The sequence below is a fragment of the Enhydra lutris genome, unplaced genomic scaffold, assembly GCF_002288905.1.
Source record: "Enhydra lutris kenyoni isolate GAN:26980312 unplaced genomic scaffold, ASM228890v2 scaffoldscaffold31, whole genome shotgun sequence".
NCBI lineage: Eukaryota > Metazoa > Chordata > Mammalia > Carnivora > Mustelidae > Enhydra > Enhydra lutris.
In genome coordinates, this window is record NW_019154115.1 from 18468429 (window position 1) to 18496203 (window position 27775).

At 33.8% G+C, this 27775-nt stretch overlaps 1 protein-coding gene across 1 annotated transcript in view; it reads right to left on the reverse strand.

Moving 5' to 3' along the window:
* Positions 1-27775, reverse strand: part of LOC111153278 (DENN domain containing 4A) — a 123768-nt gene that overhangs the window by 34856 nt on the left and 61137 nt on the right. Inside the window, exons 9-20 of the mRNA XM_022512201.1 lie at positions 27094-27152; positions 24790-24934; positions 24333-24508; positions 20538-20638; positions 17723-17941; positions 16266-16411; positions 5328-5461; positions 1939-2074; positions 1365-1571; positions 1144-1272; positions 745-886; positions 220-351 (exon numbers count right to left, since the gene is read on the reverse strand). Of these exons, the coding sequence (XP_022367909.1) occupies positions 220-351; positions 745-886; positions 1144-1272; positions 1365-1571; positions 1939-2074; positions 5328-5461; positions 16266-16411; positions 17723-17941; positions 20538-20638; positions 24333-24508; positions 24790-24934; positions 27094-27152 (1726 nt within the window). The remainder of the gene's footprint in view (positions 1-219; positions 352-744; positions 887-1143; positions 1273-1364; positions 1572-1938; positions 2075-5327; positions 5462-16265; positions 16412-17722; positions 17942-20537; positions 20639-24332; positions 24509-24789; positions 24935-27093; positions 27153-27775) is intronic.

Sequence of the window (27775 nt, forward strand, 5' to 3'; positions counted from 1 at the left end):
TTGAATAACTCTCTTAAACTTTTATCTATTCCAATAAAGAATGAAAAAAATAGCATATAGTTATTAGACACAATATCAAACCAAGTGCCTAACATATACAATTAAAAAGTGACAGTTAACCTAAATACATCACCGAGAATTAAAATCTCAAAAAGACAGGCTAGCAAATTTAGTTTTTAAAATGTATTGTAATAAATGTATACGTAAGCACACACAAACCTGTACTAGATCTATCATCAGTAGCATATACTTTGATTAAACCCGTATTAAAAGGTGCCTGCTCCACAGTGTGTGTCCCATGACCACTATCCATGCTGCCATGACTAACAGCATCCAGGTCACTGCCATCTGCTTAAGAACACAATTTGACAGCATTTTACTACTCAGGCAGATACCAAAAATACACATTAGTTTGTTGCTCAAGCTAATAATCCACTCATACTGAACATGAACGTTCCACATAATTAGCAAAATACAACTATGACAACTATAACTACTATGAATTATTAATGAATACTAAAACAAGATCACCAAAGAGTGATAATTTAACAGTTAAAGAAAAAAAGTGACTTAAGGTATTTTTTAAATGGAAAAATAATATTAGAATTTGTTTAATGGTAATAAAAATTAGAAATCATTAAATATTTTGAAACTAAAATTTCTAAGAAATGTAAATTATAATTAGTCAATTAATTTCTTTTTTACAAAGTAAAATAAATACATCTCTTAAGAACCTTTAATTACCTGAGAGAGTTGTTTGTGATAAGTGTGTGTGTTTCTTTAAAGCTCTTTTGAACTGTGCTACTCCTAAAACAACGTTCCTTACTTTTGTCCAAAGAAAATAGCCACTATGACTTCTTGAAGGCCAGGTACTTTCCAAAACAGCCTATTCGTTCAACAAAATAAAATAATTAGTAAAACAATATGTATCAGTGAACACACATCAGCTTTATAGTCAAGCCAAGAATATCTACGTTGTATAACAACAAAATGGAACAAAAAATCTTACTTGATTTACAGAATATATTTTAATACTCCAAAAACAATGCCAAATAAAGCCTGAATCAATAATTTCTGCCATTAAATTAAGGTTGTATAATCACAAAAGTTATACTCATTTCTCCATTAACTCAAAGTAATTACCTTATTATAATAACCATAAGTGATGGCATTGGGGTCAATACCAGCTTTCTGCATTTCAAAAAGCACTCGAACTGCAAGCACCGGCTGATCATACTGCCCACAAAGCTGCATAAGAATGCGGTAGCACACCTGAAAACACACAGTTCAGAAGTATTTGGAAACAAGGTATCTATGAACTTAGATCTAGAATAAAATAGTGCATTTTTAAAAAGAATCGTTACCTCATCAGGTGGATCCATCTTTTTTGACTGCATTTTTTTAAGGACATCATAAGCTGTTTTCAGGGCCCTGACTTTTGAGTGACACACTTTCACATAAGCTGGCAGACAAATAAACCACAGTCCGTAACAATGGCGCAGGAGACACCTAGACCACATTTGGGGAATGGAAGAGTACCTCTTGGCAATTTTATGGGCTGATTTAATTTCCTAGAAAAAAATGCAAGGGTCTCATTAATAGAGTGTCACACTTAAGCATCCTTATTTAACTGAATGCTGAACAAGTGTAAGTCATATGCTTTTATATACTTCCCTAACAAAATCTGTCTATAATTAATACATATTCAAGACTGTGCTTGAATCTGTATTATAAAATATGTGAAATAAAGTTCCAAGATAAGAAAACTAGTTAATTTTTTGAAGTCACATTACTCTAAATTATTTTGGGGATGTTTTGAGGAGCATAATAATCTAGCCATACATATGGGGTAGTAAAATATATTAAGGGAGGATGAGTGTCATATTTATTTTTGTTCTAACACTTGATTACATGAAGAATGCAAAATTGTCAAAGCACCTGTTTTGTTCTTCTGAACATGGGAGAAGGGCTACTAGGACTACTTGACTTTGAAGGCAATTTGTTCTTTCGTGTTTGTAGAAATCCTTCAGGTCTCTCAAATAAATTGTTTCTAAGAACTGGAAATCCATTATAGCTGTTTTTGAAAAGAAAAAAAAATCTCAAGCACACATAGATGATCATACTGGTCACAATCTAAAAAAAAAAACCTAACATAACATCTTAACTTAGAGTCTATTTTAATTATCTTTCTCCATCAGACTATGATATATACTCAACAAATATTCGTGTTAATGTTGCTTTTCTTGCTATCATGTAACAGCCAGATATGAACTCAAGTATATATTTTAGAGGTAGGAAAGCGAAAGAATTAAATTTTGCTGAATTTGACACAAACACGTGAACTTTGTAAGTTAGTATTCACGTAAATACACAGCAAACATATCAGATAATATGACAGCTGGTAAAGGGCCCTAAATCAATACTCTTTCAGACAGGACACTCATTAGTATTATTGCTTTAGGTTAAGATATTACTACAGAACCGTCCTCTTCAAAAGATACAAATAACGTATTAGCACACTCCAGGACAAACTCTTATATTATCATGAATTAGTTTATCCGGTTAGCTAAGCAGGTTCTGGCTCTCATTTGTCAGAAAGAAAATCGAAACAGTAGAAGATGAAGAGGAAGACGACGACGACGACAACGATGACGACGAAGAAGGTGAAGAAGACGAAGATGAAGCTGAAGAAAAAGACGGTGGTGGCGAAAAGAGTAGAATGAATGGCCCTATGAGGAAGTGGGCCTAATTGGGGTGCTAGAGCAAGGTGTTTGGGAATGTGAAAGGTAGCTGCAGCTAGGAAAGAGACATGCTGAAAAGAACAGAAGAAGCCTCTGAGCATCAAACTGAACCTACTTTATAACCGTCCTAAAGGTGTAACAGTAGTTTCAATTTTCTGAGAAGAAAACCAGCTATAATAAAAGACGGTAAACTGTATCTATTATACATTACCAAAGGCAAATTCAGTAAAGTGAAAAAATAAATATTAAATGTTAAGTAGGAATAAAATAGCAAAGAAGTTCAGGAAAACTACAACCTGTAAAAAGTTCATTATATGTACACAGTGTGATAATAAGACCATTCTGTGTATCTTTTTTTTTTTTTTATTGTGTTAGTCACCATACAGTACATCATTGGTTTTTGGTGTAGCGTTCCATGATCCATTGTTTACGTATAACACCCAGTGCTCCATGCAATCTGTGCCTCCTTAATACCCATCACCAGGCTCACCTGTCTTCCCACCCCACCCCTTCTAAAACTCTCTGTTTGTTTCCCAGAGTCCATAGTCTTTCATGGTTCATCTCCCACTCTGATTTCTCCCCCTTTGTTTTTCCCTTCTCCTAATGTCCTCCATGTTATTCCTTATGTTCCATAAGTAAGTGAGACCATACGATAACTGAGTTTCTCTGTTTGACTTATTTCACTTGGCATAATCTCCTTCAGTCCCATCCAAGTTGATGTAAAAGTTAGGTATTCATCCTTTCTGATGGCTGAGTAATATTCCATTGTGTATATGGACCACATCTTTATCCATTCATCTGCTGAAGGGCATCTTGGCTCTTTCCACATTTTGGCTATTGTGGACATTGCTGCTATGAACATCGGGGTGCATAGGGCCCTTCTTTTCACCACATCTGTATCTCTGAGGTAAATACCCAGTAATGCAATTGCTGGTTCATAGGGTATCTCTATTTTTAATTTTTTGAGGAACCTCCACACTGTTTTCCAAAGTGGCTGTACCAATCTGCATTCCCACCAACAGTGTAAGAGGGTTCCCCTTTCTCCACAACTTCTCCAATACTTGTTGTTTCTTGCCTTGTTGATTTTTGCCATTCTAACTGATGTCCATTCTGTGTATCTTATGGAAACTTACTACCCTATCATTTCACACAGACAATGTCAGAATATGAGTAACCTCTCACTAAGAGGACACACTGTGCTCACTGAAGACATTTAAATTGTATTTCCAATGATGTGTATGACTGCAAAATTATATTGTTAGTCTCAACTTAAAAAGCGACTTAGATTCTTTAAGACTCGGGAACTTTCTAAGCTAAGTAATTTTTTTTTTTATTAGAGGACTAAATCTAAAGGTAAAATTTAAATTAAAAAAAGGTTAAAGCCAAAGCATAAAAAGAAAATCAAAACTATATTAGTGAAACCTGCTCCTAAGACAGTCTTAGAAGTGTAATGTACAAACAGATCAAAGAGATGAGATCTTGTTTAGAAAGAAAAAGAAGCAAGAAAGAGAGAAATTAGGAGATTTTAAACACCTCTGACAAAACCCAGAATTCTAAAAAGTGATCAGAGCAACATCATCAATAGATGAAAAGTAAGGGCAGGAATCGAGAGGCCTAAGAATTAACAACATTCATAAACACCTGTTGCGCCACTTTTTCATCTGTAAAAGGAAGAATTTAATCCAAGTTATAAATGAGGGTGTCCTGAAAAATCCTTTTTCAATGAAAATAAACTGTGACCTAATGAATGATAGATGTGAAATGGTTTTAAAATCTTTAAAGTAAGAAAGTATTACCAGAGAAAGAAATCATTTAAAATCTAAAAGGAAGTGCCATTTTAAGTAAAAATAAATGCATACTGGAAACTATCTCTAGTAGGTAACAAATATATGTGTATAATATACATCTGGATAGATATCCAGGAGTATAATAAATCTACCTTTATGACAACCTTATTTCACTATGCTCAGAACTTTTCTCTTTCCCACTAGACTTGAAAGCAGGAAAAATGTATCATTCAAGCCTATATACTAAGCACTTAGTGCAGCATCTGACCAAATTTCCTAAGTTAACTGATTGATTCCCAGTAGTTCTGAATTTCCATGACATAAATAAAAACTCACAGAAAAATAACCCCCAAAATTATATTATTAAAATTAAGGCCACAAATATTGACTAACTTAGATTTAATCCTGTTGTAAACCAGGGTTACATTAATCACTATGTGTGTGGGAAAGGGGATGAAAGAGAGAGAATCAGCTTTAACGAGAAACAAAATCAAAATCTGTAATAAAAGTGCTGCATTTTGGTGGGGTGAGGTCCTAACTAAGTTTAACCAACATTTATGAGAACAGATACTTATATACATATAGAGAGCTAACCAAGTCTATATTATGCAAAATTACAACTCTTTTCTTTTTATACCTCAAAATTTAGTAATGGATGTGGGATAAGCTTGCTTACCACCTAAAAATTAGGAATCTGTAAAGTTTGGATTTTTGAAAATACCACAGTCCTTAGAAAGCTACGTCACAGATGATGGATTGCTTCTCTCTTTCAATCTCAAACATTCTGCCTCTTGAATACCTGTACTGTAAAGGGGGTTCTTCACCATTGGGTAGATGGGGGATCTCAGGTGGTGTTACAAAAACAGTATGTTCACTTTTGAAAGATTCATCCAGTTCTATAAGTCGCATTTCACCACTCTTGTCCATATCCACCTGAAAAAGTTTAAAAAAAACATACATTAAGAAAAATACATTGGTTAGCCTAGAATTTGTCTATGGGGAATGGTTAAATAAAACATTTATATAACTGGATATTAAAGAACTATTAAGAAAAAAAATGAGCAAGTCTTCTATGCACCATTAAAAAAGATTTCCAAGATAATTAAGTAAACATAACAAGGTATAGAACAGTGTATACAGTATATTACTTTTTTGAGTAAGAAAGAGAGAAAAATAAAAACACACACTGATTTTTTTTGCTTGTATTCACATAAAGATATACTAAAGAATACTATGAAAAGTAATTTCCCATATGGGGAAGGGGTGATGAATGGAATAGACAAGGATGAGATAGGACCCAGATTTCCCAATGTATACCTTTTCATATTATTTTGCATTTTGAATAATGAGAATGTACTCAAAAACTAATATTTAAAAAAAATGCACAAACCCAAGTGTATGTTTGTGTTGAGAATACCTTGTTCTAGGTCTCATTTATACTAAATATAAGATATTTCTTTAAGTTTTTCCAGTTTACCTACAAGCAGATTTGAGTTAAAATTCCAATCACATCAGTATTGAAAGCACTTGAATAGTACAATCTCCTCTAGATACTCTATAGCAAGGTAATATTCACAAAAAGTGAAAACTTAACAGACTCTAAAATGCCTAAAAAGAGCTCATAAGCTAAAAAGCACAACACTGGCATTAATTAAAAACAAACAAAAAACCCCGACAAGATATCATACATATGACAAAATTTAACCCACAACACTTTATTAAGTTAGAGAGAATATCATATTACCAGTTGAAAATAAATGGGTGAACAAGAATTATAAAAAGTTAACTCTTTAAGATAAGGACTTAAGGCACAATATACCAAAAAGGACAAGGGTAGCTTTAAAAATTTTTAAATTCTTATTAAAAAAAAAAAAAATGGACACTCAGAGTGTTCTTACATAAACTGTCAGTTATAATTTCACAGTACTACATGCTATAATCTCCAAGATTAAAGAATGTTTTAAATGATATATCCATATAGTGAGCTAGAAAACAATAAAGATGTTTCAGAATAATTAATGACATGAAAAAATGTTCACAAAGTAATGATAAATGAAGAAAACCCATTTTACATATATTTTGATTCTAATTTTTTAAGAGAGTGACTATGTATGCCATAATACATATGTGTATCTATACACATATATATATACTTGTGTTTTTCTCTTTCACACATGTATACTCTTATCAAAATGTTACCTCTGGGTAATGGTATTACTGCTTGTCTTTTGCTTATATTGTTATTTTCCAATCAAAAAATAATATGTATTAGCTTTATTGGTTTTTCCAAAAATTACAAAAGTAATCAATCTTCAGAATAAAAGTTTAAGCAAATAAAATTTAATAATAAAAATTTAGGCAAAGTAGAATATATTGGTTTTAGAATAAGTAGTTATTTAAATTCTGTTGAAGGATAGTTAAAAATCAGTATTAATAAAGGGTACCTTTCTTTCTAGCCTGTCAAAAAAGAACTTTTATACAGTCAAATTAGCAAAGATATAATAAACTAGATAATCACATACCCTGCTGGTACTCAAAATTGGTAAAGTCTTCTTTAGAAAGCAAGATATATTTAAACACATCTGCCTTATTCTTATTCTAAGAAAATAATCTAACATGAAAAACACCTATCAGCATGAAAAATGTTTTTTTTTTGCAGGATTGCAATAGCAATACACTGGAAGTGATCCATATTTCAAAAAAACAGGTAAAGTATGATAAATAGATGAAATATACAATCATTAAAAATTAAAGTAATAAAGATCACACACACTTCTGGTTGAACAAGACAAATTAAACACAACAATTTACTTTCAATCCTCTTGAAATCTCACCAAACTGAGAAGTAAGGGGATTGGAAAAAAACACACACACACACACAAAAAACAACGACCAGCAAAGACAAAATGAACTGGAGAGAGGACAATAGCACAGCTGGAAAAACATTTTAGAAGCTGCAAAGTAGATTGACGTGACCTGTGAAAGCTGAAAGCCACAGATCTGGCACTGGGGAGGGGATAAAGGAGAAAAAGCAAAAAATCTAGCCATTTTGCTCCATAGAGTCCCAGAAAGGTCAGGAATGAAAAGTGCTCAATGACCTTGAAGATGGGAATGGACCCAGAGCTGAAGCAGGAGAACTGGTTAAAAGCCTATGTTTAGGGGAGCCTGGGTGGCTCAGTGGGTTGAAGCCTCTGCCTTCGGCTCAGGTCATGATTCCAGGGTCCTGGGCATGGCAGGCCCTCTCTCTCTGCCTGCCTCTCCGCCACTTGTGATCTCTGTCAAATAAATAAATAAATAATCTTAAAAAAAAAAAAAAAAAAAAAAAAAAAGCCTATGTTTAAGGACTCCCAGATCCCTGACCCAACTCAGTATTAGGCCACTACCTCTCCACACCGTGGCCATAGACGAGGTTGGGTCTTTCTGCGTGACCCAGAGGGACTCTAGACCGAGGACACCAGGCAGAGCTGTGGGAGATGAAGGAGGTTAATAAAAACAGGTGAAGTGAGTAAAAGCCTACATGATACAAGGGAAAGCCCTCAGTTACCTTCCCCATTCTGCTGTGAGAACACTGGCAACCAGGCTTATACTCCTCAGGCTAAAGACTGGAGATAACCTGTTGGGGAAACTAAGCAGCCTAAAAGAAAAGAATTACAGACACTGATCAAACAGGGACTCTAATGAAATAGTTGAGTTATTTTATGACCATCAATCTCATACCTAAGGAAACTCCAAGCCTCACCTTCCCATTAAAGCTCCAGTGAGATCTTGTGCCTCATTCTTGAAATACTGACCAAAGATCACACAAGGAAAACTAATAACTTGAAGAAGAATAAAACAAACAAATATTAAAAGCAACATGTGAGTAAGAAGAAGCAAAGACAAGGGGTATGGAGAGGGTGGTTGGGTTATGGACATTGGGGAGGGTATGTGAAATGGTGAGTGCTGTGAAGTATGTAAGCCCGATGATTCACAGACCTGTACCCCTGGGGCAAATAATACATTATATGTTAATAAAAATAATTAATAAATTTAAAAAATGCCATTGGGGAAAAAAAAAGAAGCGGAGACAATGCAGAGGGAAAAAACTGCTCAAAATAACTAAAACGAATAAGCCTACATCCATGATAAGAAGATGCTATAAAAAAAGAGACTTAGAGAAATTATAAATGTGACAGAAGTAAAAATTATACTACAAAAGTTGGAAAAATAAACTTGAAGAAATCTCCCAGAAAATGGAGATGAAAAATAGAGACAGAACATGGGATGAAAAAAGTTAAGAGTATCAGGATAGGAAGGCCAGTGTTCAAATAATACATACTTCAGAAAAAGAGAACTGAAGAAATGGAGTAAAGAAAGAATGGGATGCAGGAAAATTGCCCAGAATCTGAAGAAAATGAGTCTATAGAGTAAAAGGGCCTGTACGTATTCAACTCAACGAAGAAAAGATGGCCTCCACCAGGCATATCCTTATGAAACTTTGGAACATCAAGGATCTTAAATGCTTTCAGAGAGAAGAAGAAATCAGGTACAAAAGGTCAGAAATCAACAGAACACTAGACCAAATGGTATTCTCAACAATAACATTTGGAGCTAGAAGATTTTAAAATTTTACATCAGTCAAATTAGCAATCAAGTATTGGGAGAGAATAAAGACATTTACAGACAGGTAAGGCATCAAAAAATGTTTATCTCTCATATAGGCTCTCTCACTAAGCTATTGGGAGATGTGCTCCATCAAAAGGAAATACACTAAGAAGTTACTAAAGCCAGAAAGCAGGGGATCCAACTCTGGAGAGAAGTCAATATAAGTCCCAAGGTGATGGTGAAGGAAAAAACCAGGATGACAGAGTAGCAAGCAATCAGTTCGGACTGCAATACACATGGAAATTTCCAGCAAAAATTAAAAAAAAAAAATCAAATGGATAGATTACCTGATATGTTGGAAAAACTGAGATTTTTAGATTTTCCACTTTTGTAGAAAAGTTTGGAGATGAATTAATAGACACAAAATAAGAAAATACAGTAATTATTAACTTTGGAGAAAACAAAATCCATGCATGAAAGGAAATCTAATTACTATATATATGTGGCCTAGCTGGGATGACATGCAAAGTGATAATAATATTAACACCAAACAACAATTTGAGCAAAATTCCTTATAATGACACTGGGAGAATTCAGGTGGTGTGGTAGGTATGATATTAATGGATAATACATAAAACATTAATGGATAATTAATGGATAATACATAAAACAATCAGCAGCAATAAAAACATGTTATTTGGAAATCTTAAGGTAAAAAGCTGAAGAAATGGATGAAAGAAATGGATGAAAGTAGTTGCCTTTGGGGAGTAAAAACTAGGGGCAGGAAGGAATGAGACCAAAGCCTTGGAAAATTATTTGACTTTTTAAATTGTTACGTTAATTGTTATGTTTTACTGTAGGAAAAATGAAAATTTCCTTTTATGAGATTTGACAATGATATTAAAAATGCCTATAAGGTCTGGCTGTATAAAAAATTGGAAAACTATATTATAATTATATAAAAAAACACTGAAAGTAAATGGCACTGGGCTTTACAGAGTTTTTTCTCTCTTTCATTTTCCACACTTCCTGTTTTGTTAGTCATTTAATAATATTGTTAAAAAATAAACTTTCAATAAAAACAGAGAACACCTGAGCCATTATCAGCAAACTGAGCAGTATTTTTAAAACAACAGCATTAGGAATATGTCAATAACTCAAATCATAGGTAACCCAATAGGATACAGTTTTCATGGGCAACCCAAGAACAATGAGAAGCTCTATACACAAACATTTGATGCAGATGAAATGTGGTTGATCTAATTATAGGGGCAGCAATGATAATGAAGAAGAGATAGTTAAATACCGAAGGTCACTGGAAAGAAAGGTGGAAACTACTCCTGTCTCCATGATTGAACATTATGGGAGCAAAATGCTTGTCTATGAACAATAGATGTTTTTACATTTTTGTTTATTTGTTATTTATTCTTTTAAAATTTATTTGTCACAGAGAGAGAGAGCAGAGAGAGCCAGAGAGAACATGTGTGGGGGAGGGGCAGAGGGAGAAGCTGGAGAAGTGGGAGAAGCAAGGCGTCTCTGAGCAGGGAGCCTGTGGGTTGGGTGCGGTGGGCGGTGGGCGGGGGCGGGGGGGTGCGGTGGCGGCCGGGTGCCGGGGGGTTGCTGATCCCAGGATTCTGGGATCATGACCTGAGCCCAAGGCAGACAAGACACTTAACCGACCAAGCCACCCAGGCACTCCTAAATTTCCAGCCACTTTGATCACATAGAAAAAAACCTGTATGAGGACAGCTGCTCTAATTCTCAGCACTATAAAGTCTATTAAAATACTTTGCAGATTCAGTACCCTGGGAAAAGATATTTCCTTTAACCTGTATACAAATAAAATCGCATTTCAACATTATAAAAACAGTCATGCTATATACATCCTACATTTATCAGTTGGCCATTTCTGTCTTTTGGAAAGCACAGTGACATCTGCCCATTGGAAGAAAAAGAAATCCAACACCCACGACAGGATAAAATTAAAATAATTTTCATATTCTCTTCATATTTTTTCCATAAGACATTAATATACTTAGAGAACACTGAAGAGGGATGCTTGGGAGACTAAGAAAAATCTTACCAGACTATCTGTTAAACAAAACTGCCCTTAGTTAAGAACCCTCCTATAGGAACAGATTGTAAGGATTTAAAACATAATCATATGAAGAACAAGAACACATGCTTCTTAAATTAGTCATAAATGAAGCTCAAATAATTCTCATACATTGTTTCTCATAGTCCTATTCAGTATTACCCACTCTAGTTTCCTAAAGTTGAGCAAATGTTTTCTGTTTGAATATGCAGAGATTGAAAGAGGAATAGGTCTAATTCCTATTCATTCTTCGTCATGGATTGACTTAGGTAGTTAATGTATATATAATATTATTTATATATAATTTATATAAAAATATCTATATATAAATATATAATATGTAATTTATATATAAATATTACTTATTTCCCATAGCTAAATTACCAGAGGCAAGAGGATCTGTTCACTTACATGATTAAAAGTCTCCCAAATAAGAAACAACCCCACATAAATGATTATTTAAAAGTATTATTGATATTCATAAAACATTTGCAGATTAAAAGTACTCACTTGCTTTACTAAGCATACTTAAACTGTGGTATTAAAAAATGAAAGGTACTAACAGTACTGTATAATTATTTACTATTTCAGAGAGTTCTGCTTAACAAAACTAGGAATACAATTAACCTTTAACTGCATATGAAGGTTATTAAGATGTATTTTGGGTCTTGTGACATTTTATTATTTTCTCTAATAAAAAACTTCTTGAATTATAATAAAGTACATACAAGTAACTATGTTTTAGTCAGTTAATTTTCAGTTTTAATTTTCTTAGTCACTAAAATCTTTAAGTGCAACATGATTCCATTATATATAAGTGATCTTTTGTTGGATCTAGATTTTGAGTAGGTGAACAGCATTTCAGGAAAATGATCTGTATAGAAACAGTGGTTACACATTAAACAGGATTGGCTTTTTTTTGACAGAATGTATATTCTTTAAGCGATTATTCTCATCAAGTCCTGCACTGACTCCAAGTAAATAGCAGGTGACCTACTTTCAGAAATTCCTAGACAATATAATCTAGTAATTATCAGTGATAAAATATCCTTCTTAGAACATGATGCCCTAGGTACCTAGCAGAAGTGTTATATGTCTTACAATATTAATGAGTATTTTAAAAACCATGTGATACTGACATTACTGTATGAATTCTTAGCTGAAACACAAACTTGTGAACAGGGTCCATAAAATGAATAGAAAAAGAGAACAAGATTTCTTGTCTTCTGCATCATTAATTGGATTCCCACAACAAATTCAGTGTTCCCATGTGGATTAATCAATGTATTGGCTTAAGTATGCTATTAGCAAAACTCTGATCACTAGTTCAGTCCCTTATGATTAATTAGCTTGGCAGAGGAACAAACTATTACATGAATGTGTGTCATTGTTCACAAGGCAAGCTCAATGAGCATATATGGATGACCAGTGGAAGTCCAGCACCACAGGGGAAAACTTCCTCCAAAGTGCATAATGGTGTAAGAAACATCTCCCTCTCTCTCTTTTTTAAAATAGGCTCTATGCCCAACATGGGGCTTGAACTCATGACCCTCAGATTAAGAGTCACATGCTCTACCTCCTCAGCCAGCTAGACACCCCCAGAAACATCATTTTTTACATAAAACCAACCAATTATTCCTATAAAAAAGGATAAAGAAATTATGTTTTAAAGCACACTTTTCTGTTTACCACGCACCTATTTATTTACTCTTTCTATTAAGCACCAAATAAGGCAAACCTACAGATTTGATTAAGATAAGTGAAAGCCAAATTCTTGGCACAATGCTTCAATGAAAATAAAACTGTCAAGGAGCTACCTCTCAAAATAAACAGGATTTTGAAGCTCTATATAGGCAGAGTTCAACCTACAAAGAAGGCAGGGTTCTAAAAGTCCACTTCTAAATAGAGTATTCAAAATCAGGTTGATAGAAATGGTCTATGTTTTGGAGTCATGGTCACATGGAAATCTTTTTTTTTTTTTTTTTTTTTTAAGATTTATTTATTTATTTATTTGACAGACAGAGATCACAAGTAGGCAGAGAGGCAGGCAGAGAGAGAGGGGGGAAGGAGGCTCCCTGCTGAGCAGAGAGCCCGATGCACGGCTGGATCCCAGGACCCTGGGATCATGACCTGAGCCGAAGGCAGAGGCTTAACCCACTGAGCCACCCAGGTGCCCCCAAAGTCAAACATTTCTATGTCATGAAATGATAAAACCAAATGAATGGCCATTCTATAAAATCAAAAATTGGTAAAATATAAAAAATAGTCAATAGAAAAAAAGTTTTCTACTTTTTAGTTCATCCAATACTACTTTGAATACTGGGAAATATGCAAAGTGATCTCTCCTCACAATGTATTTTAAATACAGGTAAGAAAACAACACAGAAAGACTAGATGACTTGTCTCAAATCACAAGTATAAGAGCTGAGACTCAAGTAGTCCTTATTCCCAAGGCAGTGTTTTTCCTATTACATCTGATATAGTTAGAATCATTTCTCATTTTTATAAGACATATTTGGTACTGATTTAATAGTAAAAAACACTTTCGAGTCCAACTCAGAACTGAGCCAATTTCTGAATACTGAGGGATGAGCTGTATTTTGGCTATTATGCCCCCTGCCCTCAAAAATCACTAATTTTCTTTCAGTCACATAAATTTGAACATGATGGACTTCTTTAAACAACCTTAGAAGTATAACTTATTGAGTAAATATATGACAAAACTTTGCTCTCTCCCCTTCTTCTATTGTCATGGGCATAAAATCATGAACATTATGTACATATAGTCACAAATTTATATGAGAATTTCAAGTATAGTAACTTTTCAAGTACAAACAACTCTTCCCCTTTCATCTTTAGAGTAAATTGCTGGCCTGATGACCTACCACCCCTGAATGCTTTAGTATGTACTTCCTACAAACAATGACATTCTCTTATCTAACCATAACATAGCATGAAAATGTAGAAATTAACATGTTACACTACTATGGTCTAATCCTCAAACTACATATACATTATGATTACATTAATAATGTTCTGCCTAAAGCATCCAATTCTGAACTATACATTGTATTTGCTTGTCAAGTCTCTTCAGTTTCCTTCACCTTTGAACAGTTTCTCAATTTTTCCTTTATTTTCTTAACAGTTCATGGATTACAGAATAGGTATTTTGTAGAATGTCACTTAATTTGAGTTTGTGTGAAATTTCCTTGAGATTATGCAGGTTATAGGCATCTTTGGCAGAAATATCATAGAGTTGTTGTATTCTCACTGTGGCCTATTATAGGCTTATGATGCTGATTTATTCCACTACTGATGACATTCACTTTGATTAGATAAAAGTGGGGTATGCCAGGCATTCTGTTCCACCATAACGTTACTCTTTCTTTCCCCTTTTGTAATGAATACATATTTTGTGCAGAGGTACTTTGAAATTAAACTCCTGTTTCTCATCAGACTCTTGATTGATATCTGTGTAGACTCATAGTTTCCTATTTTTTTCAATGGGTTATGATCTCTTACTAACATTTGATGTTCAAGTTGTTCCAGATGTAATCAGTGGGAGTCCCTCAAGCTGGCTTGTCTGCGTGTGTGTGTGTGTGTGTGTGCACGTGCGTGTGAACACACACATGCACAAGCATCTGCCTGTATATGTGTGGTGTTGTTTTTAAAAAACACGTCTCCATTATTGGAGCGATTTCTTGTTTTCCAGCACAAGATATTTCAGGGCTCATTTCGTATTTTCCTTGCCCTAGACCCAATCATTTCTCCAAGGAGTCCTAATTCCTTTTAATGGAGAATGGTATTTAGAAGCCAAAATCTGTGCATTTGGTGTACTCATTGCTATTGGAGATGGCTGCTCCCAGGTCCTATTGTACAGAGCTAGGGAATATATGTTCACACAAAGACAAACGCACTTATATCTATACTTATTTCTATTTTTTTCTATACATATTGAATACCAATAATACATCAAGCTTCCAATTCCATTCTAATACCTCAGGGTTCATTCAGGTTTTCTCCTTTTCTGTATTACTTAGTCCCTTCTCTGACAGTGAGTAACTTCATTGTTCTTAACATATTTACTTATTTGATCTATTTCCCCATATGCTACATTCTCCCATCTCCACCACCACCCTTCCCCACATATATGACTTCTTCACTAATTTGGCTTCAACAACTACTTCCAGACCAGCCCCCTACCCCCATCAAGCTGGCATCTTCCTCCATATCAAACTCTGATACCCCATTAGCTGCCCCTACTCAGTAGAGATACTCTCCTTACCTTGCCCAGACTCTGATACTCCATCCTGTTTCTGCACGGATCCTCTTCTCATCCTTCCCCTAGCATGGACACTCTTTTTATTCTCTCATCCTCTGATTTTTCTCTGTGCTAGGTCACCCCTTGCATGGATGTTGTCTTCACCTGTCTTGGGCTCCAATACCCAATGCTAGGCTGCTCTTCCTTCTTGACCCCATTCAGGTTTTGACACCCCCCTTCTGGCCACTGTTCCCAAACTCCTCTCTGTTCAGTAGGGATACCTACCTTGCTCCATCCCACCTAATGATATTAGGACTGAAGGGGAAGGGAAGGTTTCACACACGAATTTAAAATACCACAATTAATTCACTTAATTTAAGCTACAAACTCACTTCCAAATTGTAAATATATTCAAGTAAAATATTCATTATGCTCTACACCTACTCTCAGCATATGGCAATCCTCAAAAAGGAAAGGTGAAAATTAAGGATGTTCAAGTTAGAGGTCCACATACTTGGAGAGAACTCCTATAGTCTGTAAGTGGCCAGGCAAGGTTACACACCTGAGTGCTAAAATAAAACTGATAATTCAGTAAAATCCTGCAAGGTACTCCTAAGAGATGCTCTTTAGTATCTAGTAGGCCCAACAGAACTTCCATAATAAAGAGTCAATGATGAAATGGAATGAACTTAGATTTTCTTAAAAGCTGATAAAAGTTAAGTAGAAATATATAATTCAGAATATTTAAAACAATCACACAAAATAAGTCAGGGCACTGTAGACATACTATTACTTACTTTATCTACACAATCATCAAAAAATGCCAGGCTTGCATCTTTATCACTGACAAAAGAACATTCCTCAATGAAGCGAATGAACATTTGTGTTTTGGTCATCATGCTATAGAATTTTTGATGTGACCGGTCCCGGCTTCTTAAGAAAGCTGTTCAACATAAATTCATAATGTCACAAAACATAGCACCATTCAAAGATTCATTAAATTTTAAGCCAGGAGAAACTTGATTAACCACATACCCCCTCAACCCACCACTTTGAAGAAAAAGAAACGAAGACTCCTGAGAAGGGACATGACCTGAAAAAGACAGCAACAGGAAGGGAACTTCAATCCAGATCTTTCAAATCCTCACCCAGAATTGTCTCTGTGGTACCCTCACTACCTTGAAGATTACACATAAAGTAGCAAATCTGAAAGCATGCTTAAAATTCCTTTTTTCCTCGAGCAGGTGTTACATGCTCTATGCTCATGGCATGCTCTCTATCCATGTATTTGGCTTTCTCAAAGCCCCAGTTACATTTCTTCTAGTATTTGTTTATGTCTGTGTCTTACTGAAACAGAGTAAAAATTTACTTCCTGATTTCATGCTCCACATTGTTCGCTGTGGTCAGTTACAGTACATTTGGGCCTTTTTTTTGGGCCCATAAACTCAAATTATTTCCATCTGTTCTCTCTGCTTAAAACTGTCTTCTACTTTTCTTTTGTGTGGCTAATTTCTACTCATCCCTGAGACCATGGCTCAGACATAAATTCCTTGGAAGGGATTTCTGTGATTTTAAGTTGTGAAATAAAGTGTTCATTCATATTATTTTCAAATTGCTTATCTTCTTGCCTATAAGCTCAATGGGAGAAGTGACCATGTCTCTCTCTCTCTCTCTTTTTTTTTTGTGACCATGTGTCTTCTGCATACCACTATATACTTAGCATTTAGAGAAACTCAATATATGCTTATTAAATGAATTTCTCTTGCAAATGTTATATACCACAAAAGAAAAATACATATGTATTATGACAGAAATTGCACTCCAGGGCTCTCCAACTTCTTTTGCTTCAGGGCACAAACAGAAAGTAATATTTATAGAGCACACTGAAGTAAAATGAATGAGGCTGCCCATGCCTGGAGGTGGCCATCCCAGGGGCTCCTCTGAGTGTCCGACATTGCCCAGCTGCTCTGAAAGCTAAAAATATCAGTATCACAACACATCTGTGACACAACATTTCTACATGGTTAGGAAGCACTGTGCTTTTCAAATATTTAGCTAATGGGATTAGAACTAATGTGCCCAAGAAATAACTAGTTTTGTGGAGATGGAGTACCAACAAAGTTGATCTTCACATATTCCCAAAATAGGTATGTGTTTTTATAAACATGAGCTATTAATTAACACAGAAAGCAACTGAATCATCATAAGGCTGAACTCAATAAAATGAAAAGTATAAAACTATATAATCACTCACCTTGTAGGGCAAAAAGAGAGGATGCATCTGTGGCTGTCTCAGACGGGGCCTGTGTTATTGGTCTTAAGTATGATCTATAACCTTTTAAAATAGAGGCCATGAAATACAAAAATGCCTCTTGGATTTCCAGATCTATCATATGCAACCTTTTTCCAGAATTAAAATCATAGTCATTCATTGTTAAGTCCATTAGTCCATCGTCTCTTGGTCTCTGCTGCACTGTGAAGAAAATGAGTTTGAGTGGTTTTTCCAAACCATTGAAACCAATGTTCAAAATGATATCGATATAAATTCGTTATATAGGTAAGTCAAGTCATTCTGCTGTATACCTTAAACTTATACAGTCCTGTATGTCAATTATATCTCAATAAAATAGAAAGAAATACATGTGCTGTTTTCAAAAGGTCTCAAGCTACCTGAACTCTGTGTTCATACAACTTCATAATAGGTAAACCCTGGCAAAGCTTGCTACATCATTTTTTTTGGCTCTGCTGCATATGTTTCAACCAAAGTAAATATAAAATTATTTATCTGAACAACCATCAAAAAAATTCATGTTCTGAAACAACTATATATAAACTAATAAATGAAAATCATAGCAACCATATCAGCAGGATACAGGGGTAAATGCATTAGTCCTATCTCTGCCCACTGCCCACTCCTTTTAAAAAATATAAGTGCCTACGGGAAAAACACATGAGGATTAAAATGTGAAAAACAGCTCTTCCTCTTCCTGAACAATTCACTGCTAAAGCCATTAGTAGTAAAATAACGAATTCACAATAGAGAGGCCTGGTAGACGCCACCTTAAGTGCACAAAGTAGACATCGTCATAAATTATGGGACATATGTTAAGGATGGTAAGGATCCTAGGTAAGGATGCTAGGAAAGGAACATAGTGTCACTTCTGCGATAGTCTTGCCAAAGACATCTGACCTGTATTTACCATGAGGAAAACCCACATCATGGACCATTCTATGATAGGAAGTATCATCTTCAAAAGAATCAAGAAGAAGGAGGAAAAATCAAGGAACTGTTCAGAGAAAAGGAGACTAAAGAGACTTGAAACTAAATTATAACACCTGATTTGGAAATGGATTACTTTGCTATAAAGAACATTATTATGATAACTGATGAAACTAGAATCTGCTCTGTGGATAAAGATGACAGTCACACTCAATGATAATTTCCTGATTTTCACGGTTATATTGCACTGATACAGAAGAATATGTTTTTTTGGTAGGAAATATATTCCATTTGGAGGTGATGAAGCATCTATTCTCAAAGGTCAGGGAAATATCTGTGATTGTTTCAAAATTTAAACACTTTTTAAAATATGAGGAACAATAAATTATCTTAGAGAGTTTTTTTTTCCCTTCTTTCTGGAGTTGTTATTGTCCAAAAAAGTAACAATACTGGGAAGAATGTGGGCACTGATACAGAAGGCCTAGATTTTAATCCTAACTTCATCCTTGTTAACTGTATTATCTCTGACAAGCTATTTTACCTCCCTCAACTTATATATGTGAAAGTGTTCTGAAGCTGTAAAGTGTTACACAATCCTTAACTACCAGTACTGTTTAAAAGCTTATAGTTTTAAGATTCTGCCCTTCAGTTGAGCTGGATGGGCTATTTCACTAATTTTAATAATATTTTAAATATTGCTACAAAAGCTGCTGGACTTCTCAGCCACTTAAAAGAAGTACATGCCTTGTTAGAGAGCAACGAAGTAGTTAGCTTAACTAAAATTCTATACATAATTTATTTGTTCTATAAGATAAAATGTTGTTCTATTGGGATGTCACCATATCCCAGTCCTTATAAGCTGCTTCCAAATCAACTGCTTATTTTAAGGTTTGCTTTGGAAACATTGTCTTATTCCATGCCTATTTCCAAATATACAGGTACTTTGAATCCTCAAGGATATAGTCCCCTTCCTATGTTTACATTTCACCTAACACATAAATGAAAACCTCAAATATTGCTGTATCATCACTGACCATTTTTTCACACAATAATTTAGTAAGTATTAAATTATGGGCCCTGATTGGGCTGTTGTTATAAAATACCAAGAGGATTAGATAAATGATAAATACATAAATGAGAACCTCAAATATTGCTACACCGTCACGACCATTTTTCATACAATAAGTTTTAATTTATGGGCCCTGAATGAGCCATTGTTATAAAATACCAAGAGGATTAAAGAAATGAAGGTTTAATTCTTCTTATCAGTATTTCTGGATCACTGACAAGGTATTCTTATATAAGCTTTTTACTGAAGTATTCCATATCTTAATCAATTTTTCATTTTGATTAATTTCTTAATGCATTTGGCAAGCTTCTATTTTCAAATTATTTGAGGTAAGCATAGCATTAATCCATGAAAGGCGAAAAGGATATGACCCAGCTCTCACCCCATCAAAATCATCAGCATTTTCTAATTTAAACCATCTGTCTTAAATTTTCAAAACTAAACTTCTATTCTATGTATGAAGAAAATATACAAGAGGAAACCCTTATTTTTCCCCTGGCATTTCAATAATAGTAAAATTAAAGAAAACAGTGACCTTAACTTCTTTTTGAATTTTATTATTCTAAAATGGTTCTATGAAAATGTAGTAGATATAAAATATAAATTTTATAAATTTCCTATTCAGCTTCTAACAAATTTTGCTTTAATGTTCATTTGCCCTTAAGATTATAAAAACATTTCCCTCAGATAAAATAAACAGTATCCTTTTACAAGTAAGGCAAAGTAACTGGAGTCCTTTTTCAGATTAAATTACTTCCTTTAATTAAGTTATACACTTACATTTTGCCAACTGCTGGTGCAAATTATTCAGAGTGTTCATCAGATTTTTACATGGTTTCTTTGGAAGTATCTTCCAGGCTACATTTTTCTTGTCACCAGTTCTGAGATTAAATGATAACAATAATATATTTGTTAGGTGGACTTTTTTTTGCTATACATAAAAAAGGGAAAAGAGAAAATACATTGAACAAAAAATAAAACATACAAAAAATTCTAATTAATAGGAGAAAAATACTCAGGGTAAGTTGGGATGCAGAATATTTAAAAATTAATTCACATGAGGAAAGAACCCTGTATTAAATATAGCTCAAAAATTTATAATTATGTCAGTACTGAGTAAATTCCACTTGCATTATTATGCCAATCACTACACACTTAATATGGTGTGTAGTGATTGGCATAATAATGCAAGTGGAATTTAATGCAGTGTGGAATAATGCAAGTGGAATCACTCAAAACCCCATTTAAGAGACTTTAGATACCTAAATATTGGGAAAATCCTACCAATGAGAGGTTTTTTTCTTATAGACTCTAAGAAAAAGCACTGTGGAAAACTTGAACTCCTACAGAAAAAATGAACTGATGATCCAGAAAGCTTATCAAAATTCTTGAGTATATTTAAATATTGAGTTTCTTAGTTTCCTACAAGTAAATTTGCTTTTGTTTCTTTCAGAAAAGTAATATTCGTTTTTGTTTCTTTCTTTAATCTATAAAATTAAATTATTTGGATAAAGGATAACATTCCAAAATACTTTTATAACTATAAAAGAGGATATCTGCTCAAAAGTGGTACCTTTGTTTCTAGGACAAACTCCTACACTCTCCTTTATGACAATTATTGTAACATGGTTGTTCTTCAAACTATACAAGGGGTAAGAGAAGAAAAGAGACAGTGATAAAACACCATAAAGCTTTTAGACTTAACTATAGCTTTGTTGATTTCATTCTTTATTAAATCTTTTTATACTTTAAAAGCTATAAATACCTTTTTTTTTTTTAAAGAAAACTTGAAAAATGGAGAGAAAACGAAGAAAAGTAAATCACTCATGTTCTAAAGACAATAATAAAGTCCAGGTGTACAGTGGAAGTTGAATTTTTTTTTTTTAATGTTCTCTGTACTTCCCACAGAACAAAAAGGGCAAAATTATCACCTTGGAAACTAAACAAAGAAAAAAGAATGGATGGGAAAGCTTAGGCTGACAAAGAACCACCGTCTTGGATTCTACCCTATCTTTCCACAAATGAGGATAAAAACACAGAGAGGACAGGGTCAATTGCGGATGTCCTACAGTGAAGGTTATATTTCATTTATAATGTGACCAGGGGCATGGAATCCTGCATTACAGTGAGAATACAATGTAGAACACTTTTTACATTATTTTTTCTTGGTAAAACTTTGCAACACAGCACTCCCACTGTACCTTGTTCACTGTGTGAGTGCCTGCTTTATAAACTAGATTATGAGCAACAGGAGAAAGGAGTGTAATTGGTTTGCCTTTTTATTCCCAGTGCCTAGCAAAAAAGGGAATTCAAGATATATCTGCAGTATAAATGAGCAGAATCTTGGTATCTGTGCATTACATCTAATTTCTATAATTTATTCACATAACTTCCTCCTCTTGCCCTTGATGTCGTCACTCTAAAACTTGGCTGGTAGGAGAGTCTTAATTTAGTTCCTGAGTTTGAGTCTATGATAGCCTTCTGCATTTTTGTTCATGGTGACTTCCACTTACAAGATTACATAAATAGCCAATAATTAGTGGCAGAGGTACTGGTTTTGGAGCTGGACAGTGATAGTTTCAAAATCCAGCTGGCAGTAGATATTATCTATGAGCCTTCTGATAAATTACTTAAAAATCTAAGCTTTGGTTTCCTTACCTGTCAGAGGAGTTAATAAAAACTACCTCACAAAATACAAAGAATAAGATGAGATAACATAGGTTATGTATATAGCTTTATGCCTAGTACATACCAGCTATTAATTTCCCTTTCTTCAAAAATTTATTGACATGCATAACATACTCTGTATTCTATGTATCTAAGAGAGGGCAAAATAAACCAAAATTGCATATTCAGAACCTGTTTTTCTTTCAAATTTCAGATTGAGGTTCCAGAAATTCTGGATGAAGGAAAGTAGAAAGCTGTTAGTTCACTAGTTTAGTCCTTCTATAGGTGATAATAACAAGAAGGAAGACTGCTGATGAGTGCAAGTGACCCATGTTTTCTTTCATTCTTTAACTCATTAGTGATCAAAACAAAAACATAAAGTTAAAAAAATTCTTTTAACAGACTGGAAAGTATAAAAGAGGGTAAATGTAACTTATTACCATAATAAATACAGTATATACTAATTTACCACCCTTCATTTCAATTTTTAAAAACATTGTGTCATGTAACAACTGGCAAAGAAAAGAGATATTACTTTAATGTTTAAAGAATTAAATATTCCTGGTAATGAATGACATGTTCCTGGTAAAGTATCTTTGATTCTGAAAACCCAGATAATAAAATGGCTTTTATGCATAAAGTATATCCCATATTTTCTTGGTTAAGCGTTGTCTGAAAAAAATTTTTGACAGCGTATATGCTTTATAACAGAAAAGTATTCTCTTGCTATAATATATTATTTATCATTTTACATATTTTTTATATTGTATATTATTTTTCCTGTAATAAAAAGCCATTTTTTTCTAGTGGTTTAGGCACTTGAGGTTTCAACATATGACAAGATTAGAATTAACATATGATTATAGAATTAAATCAAAAGGCTTTAATATGAAATATGCTTGCTTATTAAAAATGGAGTAAAACCTATTGCACATACACATATTTAAGCTGTAAAAGGTGCACCAGCTTTTGGGCTTTATTGATAGACTAACTCATAGTTATTTTAAGTATGTCCTGTGAATGCAATGTGGTCATTGCATCAATTTCCTCTTCCCTGAATAGCTCAAGTATGATTAAATTGAAAATAAAGGGTACAAGAGAACAACTGAATTATAAAAAAAACTATAAAAATAGAGCTCCAGTAGTTACAACTTAAATATTATTCCAATAAAAAAAGGAAACTTAAAAAGTCCTAATATTCCTAAAGTATAAAGGTGATAAAATCATGTATAATTTAAAAGTTATTTTAAAAATTTAAAGCAGTATATAAATTTTTCTTGAAGTGTTGGCATTCTAATAGTATTAAACAAGACTTAGAATTGAAATATCAAGGTATAGTACTCCAATTCAATATTTCACCCATACTTATCTGGAAAATGGAAAATAAATTCTTCTGTTTTTAAGCTCAATTTCACTTCTGCTAAATTTCTAAGTATAAGATTATAATAATGTTTCTTAAATATTTAAAGATCTGAGGATTAAATATATATTTTCTTTACAGTAAAACCTAATACCCTAATCTATCCCACTGAACAGTACAAGTCGGGGGAGTCTGGGTGGTTCAGTTGGTTAAGTATCTGACTCTTGATTTTGGTTCAGGTCATGATCACAGGGTGGTAAGATCCAGCTCCATGCTGGGCTCTGGGTTCAGCATCGAGTCTGCTTGGGATTCTCTCCCTCTACTCCTGTCCCTTCCCCAGTTCTCATACTCTCATTCTCTCTCTCTAAAATAAATAAAATCTGGGGAAAAAAAGAATAGTACGAGTTGATTCAAAGATGGTAATAACCCCAAATACAAAAACAATATAGCTCAAAAGAATTCTAATTAGTATTCAAAAAATATACAATTACATATGTACACTATGAAGTTGTAATTTATTGGGTATAGAATCACTACAATGTACTTACTGAGAAATGGTGTTGGTATCTAGGTCAACACAACTAACATCTGGTGGAGGATCATAGAGATCAAAATATCTTGAATCAATTCCTACTATGAATGGACATGGTGCACTCAAGACATCTGCTAAAGCCAATGGGCAGAGAGGAACATATGGGCATGGCCAGTGGAAAGGGAAAATCATCTTGGATAAACAAAAGACAGGAGAATATTCAGCTGTTTGACAATGAAGCATAATTTATCAGCATACACAAAAAACTGTCTTTTAAATATTCATACCTAAAGTCTAGCACTTGATAACAAATTAAATAATTATAATATTAATGGTAAGAAAATTAACATTTTTTCACAACATAAAAATTCATTACTCCTTGAATTTTAGCTAAGTCTTAAAGTAGCTTTAGATTAAATGAATAAATTAGGTTTAGAATGAAATTGATTGCCAATAAGAACTCGGATACTCACAGACACTAATGCTTCTGTCACACTAGTAAGCACGGAAGGCCGTAAGGAATGGATGAGAATCTTATGTTCTGTTACTGCAAACACCAGTAGTGTCACAGCATTTTCAGGACCTAAATTTTGAAGTAGGGTTGAAAACTTGCCACCACTGTCAATCCAAACAAAAATACACAATTAAAAAAAAATTCAAATACCTCATTATTCAAAATAGTGAAAAAAGGTCATGATTAGTGTAGGATTATATTATTTATTCAACTTTAAATGTGACTGCTGCCCTTATGTGTGGAAAAATGTCACCAGAAACACATTATGAAAACAATGAAGTTTTCTGAGGTTTCAGAATTATTCAATTTTTCTGCATTGTATTCAATATAGAAAATGAGAAGTCATTTTTTTCTTTTCAGAAAAAGGTCTGTTATGCAGATAATGTCCAAGTAAAGAACTCAATCTATTGAGGGATATTTTGGTTGAAAGCATATTTGTTTAATGGAAGTTTTTTTTTTTTTTTTAATTTGTTTATTTGACAGAGAGCTAGAGAGAGAACACAAGTAAGCAGAGCGGCAGGGAGAGGGGGAGACAGAGAAGCAGGCTCTCCGCTGAGCAGGGAGCCCAATGCGGGGCTCGATCCCAGGACCCTGGAATCATGACCCGAGCTGAAGGCAGTCGCTTAACCAACTGAGCCACTCGGGCGCCCCTGGAAGTTTGTTTTTTAGTGGCTCATCTTTCATGGAAATTATCAGAAAAAATACATGACTTATAAGTCTACTTCCCTTAAGGTAAATATGCCTATTAAAATTTGGATTTACAAATAGACTACCTTTGGTGATATAATGGTAAGAGTAATGTGAAATCGACAGCTACCAAGTCGAGCGATGGTATACACATAAAAAGCAAATTAATAACCTAAACTGAGACATTCTGTGTGATAATAAATACTGAACTGACAAAGTAAGTAATTCAGTAAGCCAATCAGTATGTTGCCCTTATAATGCTAAATAACTGGCTTCACCGAATTAACTTTTTTTAAATAAAGCAGAACTAATAACAAGTCTCTTGGAGAAATGAAAACATGTCCACTAAAACTCTGTGCATGTTCAGAGCACCATTATTTATTATAGCCAAAAAGCAGAAACAAGCCAAAGTCCATCAACTGAAAAATGAATAACTAGAATGTGGTCTATCTATATAATGGTATATTTGTTGGAAACAGAAAGGAATAAAGTAATGATGATACAACATGGATGAATTTTGGATAATTTATTATATGTGAAAGAAGCCAAGACCAAAAGGTCACATATTATATAATTCCATTTATATGAAATATCCGGAATAGGCAAATCTGGTTGAATCTGTAGAGACAGAAAGATTCATGGTTGCCCTGGGCTGGGGAGTGTGTATGCTTATGTGTGTGTGTTTGTGTGTGTAAAAATGGGAGAAATGGAGGGAAGGTAACTGACAAAGGGCACAGGGGTTCTCCTTTAGAGTGACGCAAATGGTCTAAAATTGATCATAATGACCTCTCTAAATCTCTATACTAACATGAATGAATATAACCACTGAATTGTACAATTTAACTGGGTGAATTGTATGGCATGTGAATCATATTGATAGAGCTGTTCTAAAAAAAAATCCTCTTGGGTAATTTAGGATCATTTTATATATCAGTCAGTATTTTAGTTTATTTCAGCTCAAACAAAGGTTAAGAAAACACTGGTCACTCTGGACCAAGACCTAGTGATGAAATAATCTGCAATTCTTACAAAATTAATGTCAAAGATGGCAGCTGGTCTCCCTTAGGTACGTGCTACAAAATAACTTAATTATATTGTAACTATTTCTCTGCTAGAAAATTACATAGCAAATTACATTTCAGGAAGTGATACTTTAGAAAATATATTTCATAATTTCTCTTAACTTCTGAGTGACGAAATACCTTGTTTTATTCCATGGTTAGTGTTTAGGAGTATCTTTTTATTTGTGGATTAAATTTAAAATTAATTGCATTTGAATGCTCTTCAGAAGGTATTTAAAGCTAAAAATAACTGTTTTCATACTCAAATTCTATACACATATATACCTATTTATGTAACAGTAAGTACTTGATAAATAATGGATACACAAAATACCAAACTATTATAAAGGTTTTTCTTTTTCCTTTAAGTAAAAGGAATTTAGGTAAGAAACAGTTAAATGAGAAGTATTTCTATCAGTATTTGAAATTTTACCTAGGAAAAAGAAAATATTTGAATGTCACTTTAGCTCACACTAGATTTAAAGAAACATAAGTAGAAATGAAGTTTTACTTGCCTTAGTGGAAGAGGTGAAGAAACAGGTTGACTGAGAATCAGATTATCATGTGGTGATAACTAGAAGAAAATTTACAATAAAGTGTTTGAAATATAAAGATGAGCTTTAAAACACTACTTTCTGATAAAAAAAAGTAGGCTAATGATGATGTCCATGAAATTTCAATATATACATTAACCAGTATATGAACTGTTTATGTCACTTATTAAGATCCCGAAAAGCATTTCCTAACCACTGACCTCTTCTAACTACTAACTTTTCTTATTCTGAATTCTCTTTTCCCCTAATGCAACTTTAATAAAATTTTATTGAAAGACGAAATTATTCATTTAATACCACAAAATCAGGGTTAGCAACCTTATGGCCTCCAGGGCAAATCCACAGGCCACCTGTTTTTGTTTTTGTTTTTGTTTTAGGCCACCTGTTTTTACAAATAAAGTTTTATTAGAAAAGTAGCACTGCTCATTTGTTTAGGTATGATCTATAGCTGTTTTTACACAGTAGGAGCTGAGTAGTTTTGACAAAGATAGCATGGCCTATAAAGACTAAAATATTTACTGTTTGGTCCTCAACAGAAAAAAAATTGCCACCTTCTGTCATAAAACAAATCTTTTATTTATATTCAAACTGTGTGTGTGTATACACACACACACACACACACACACACACACACACACACACA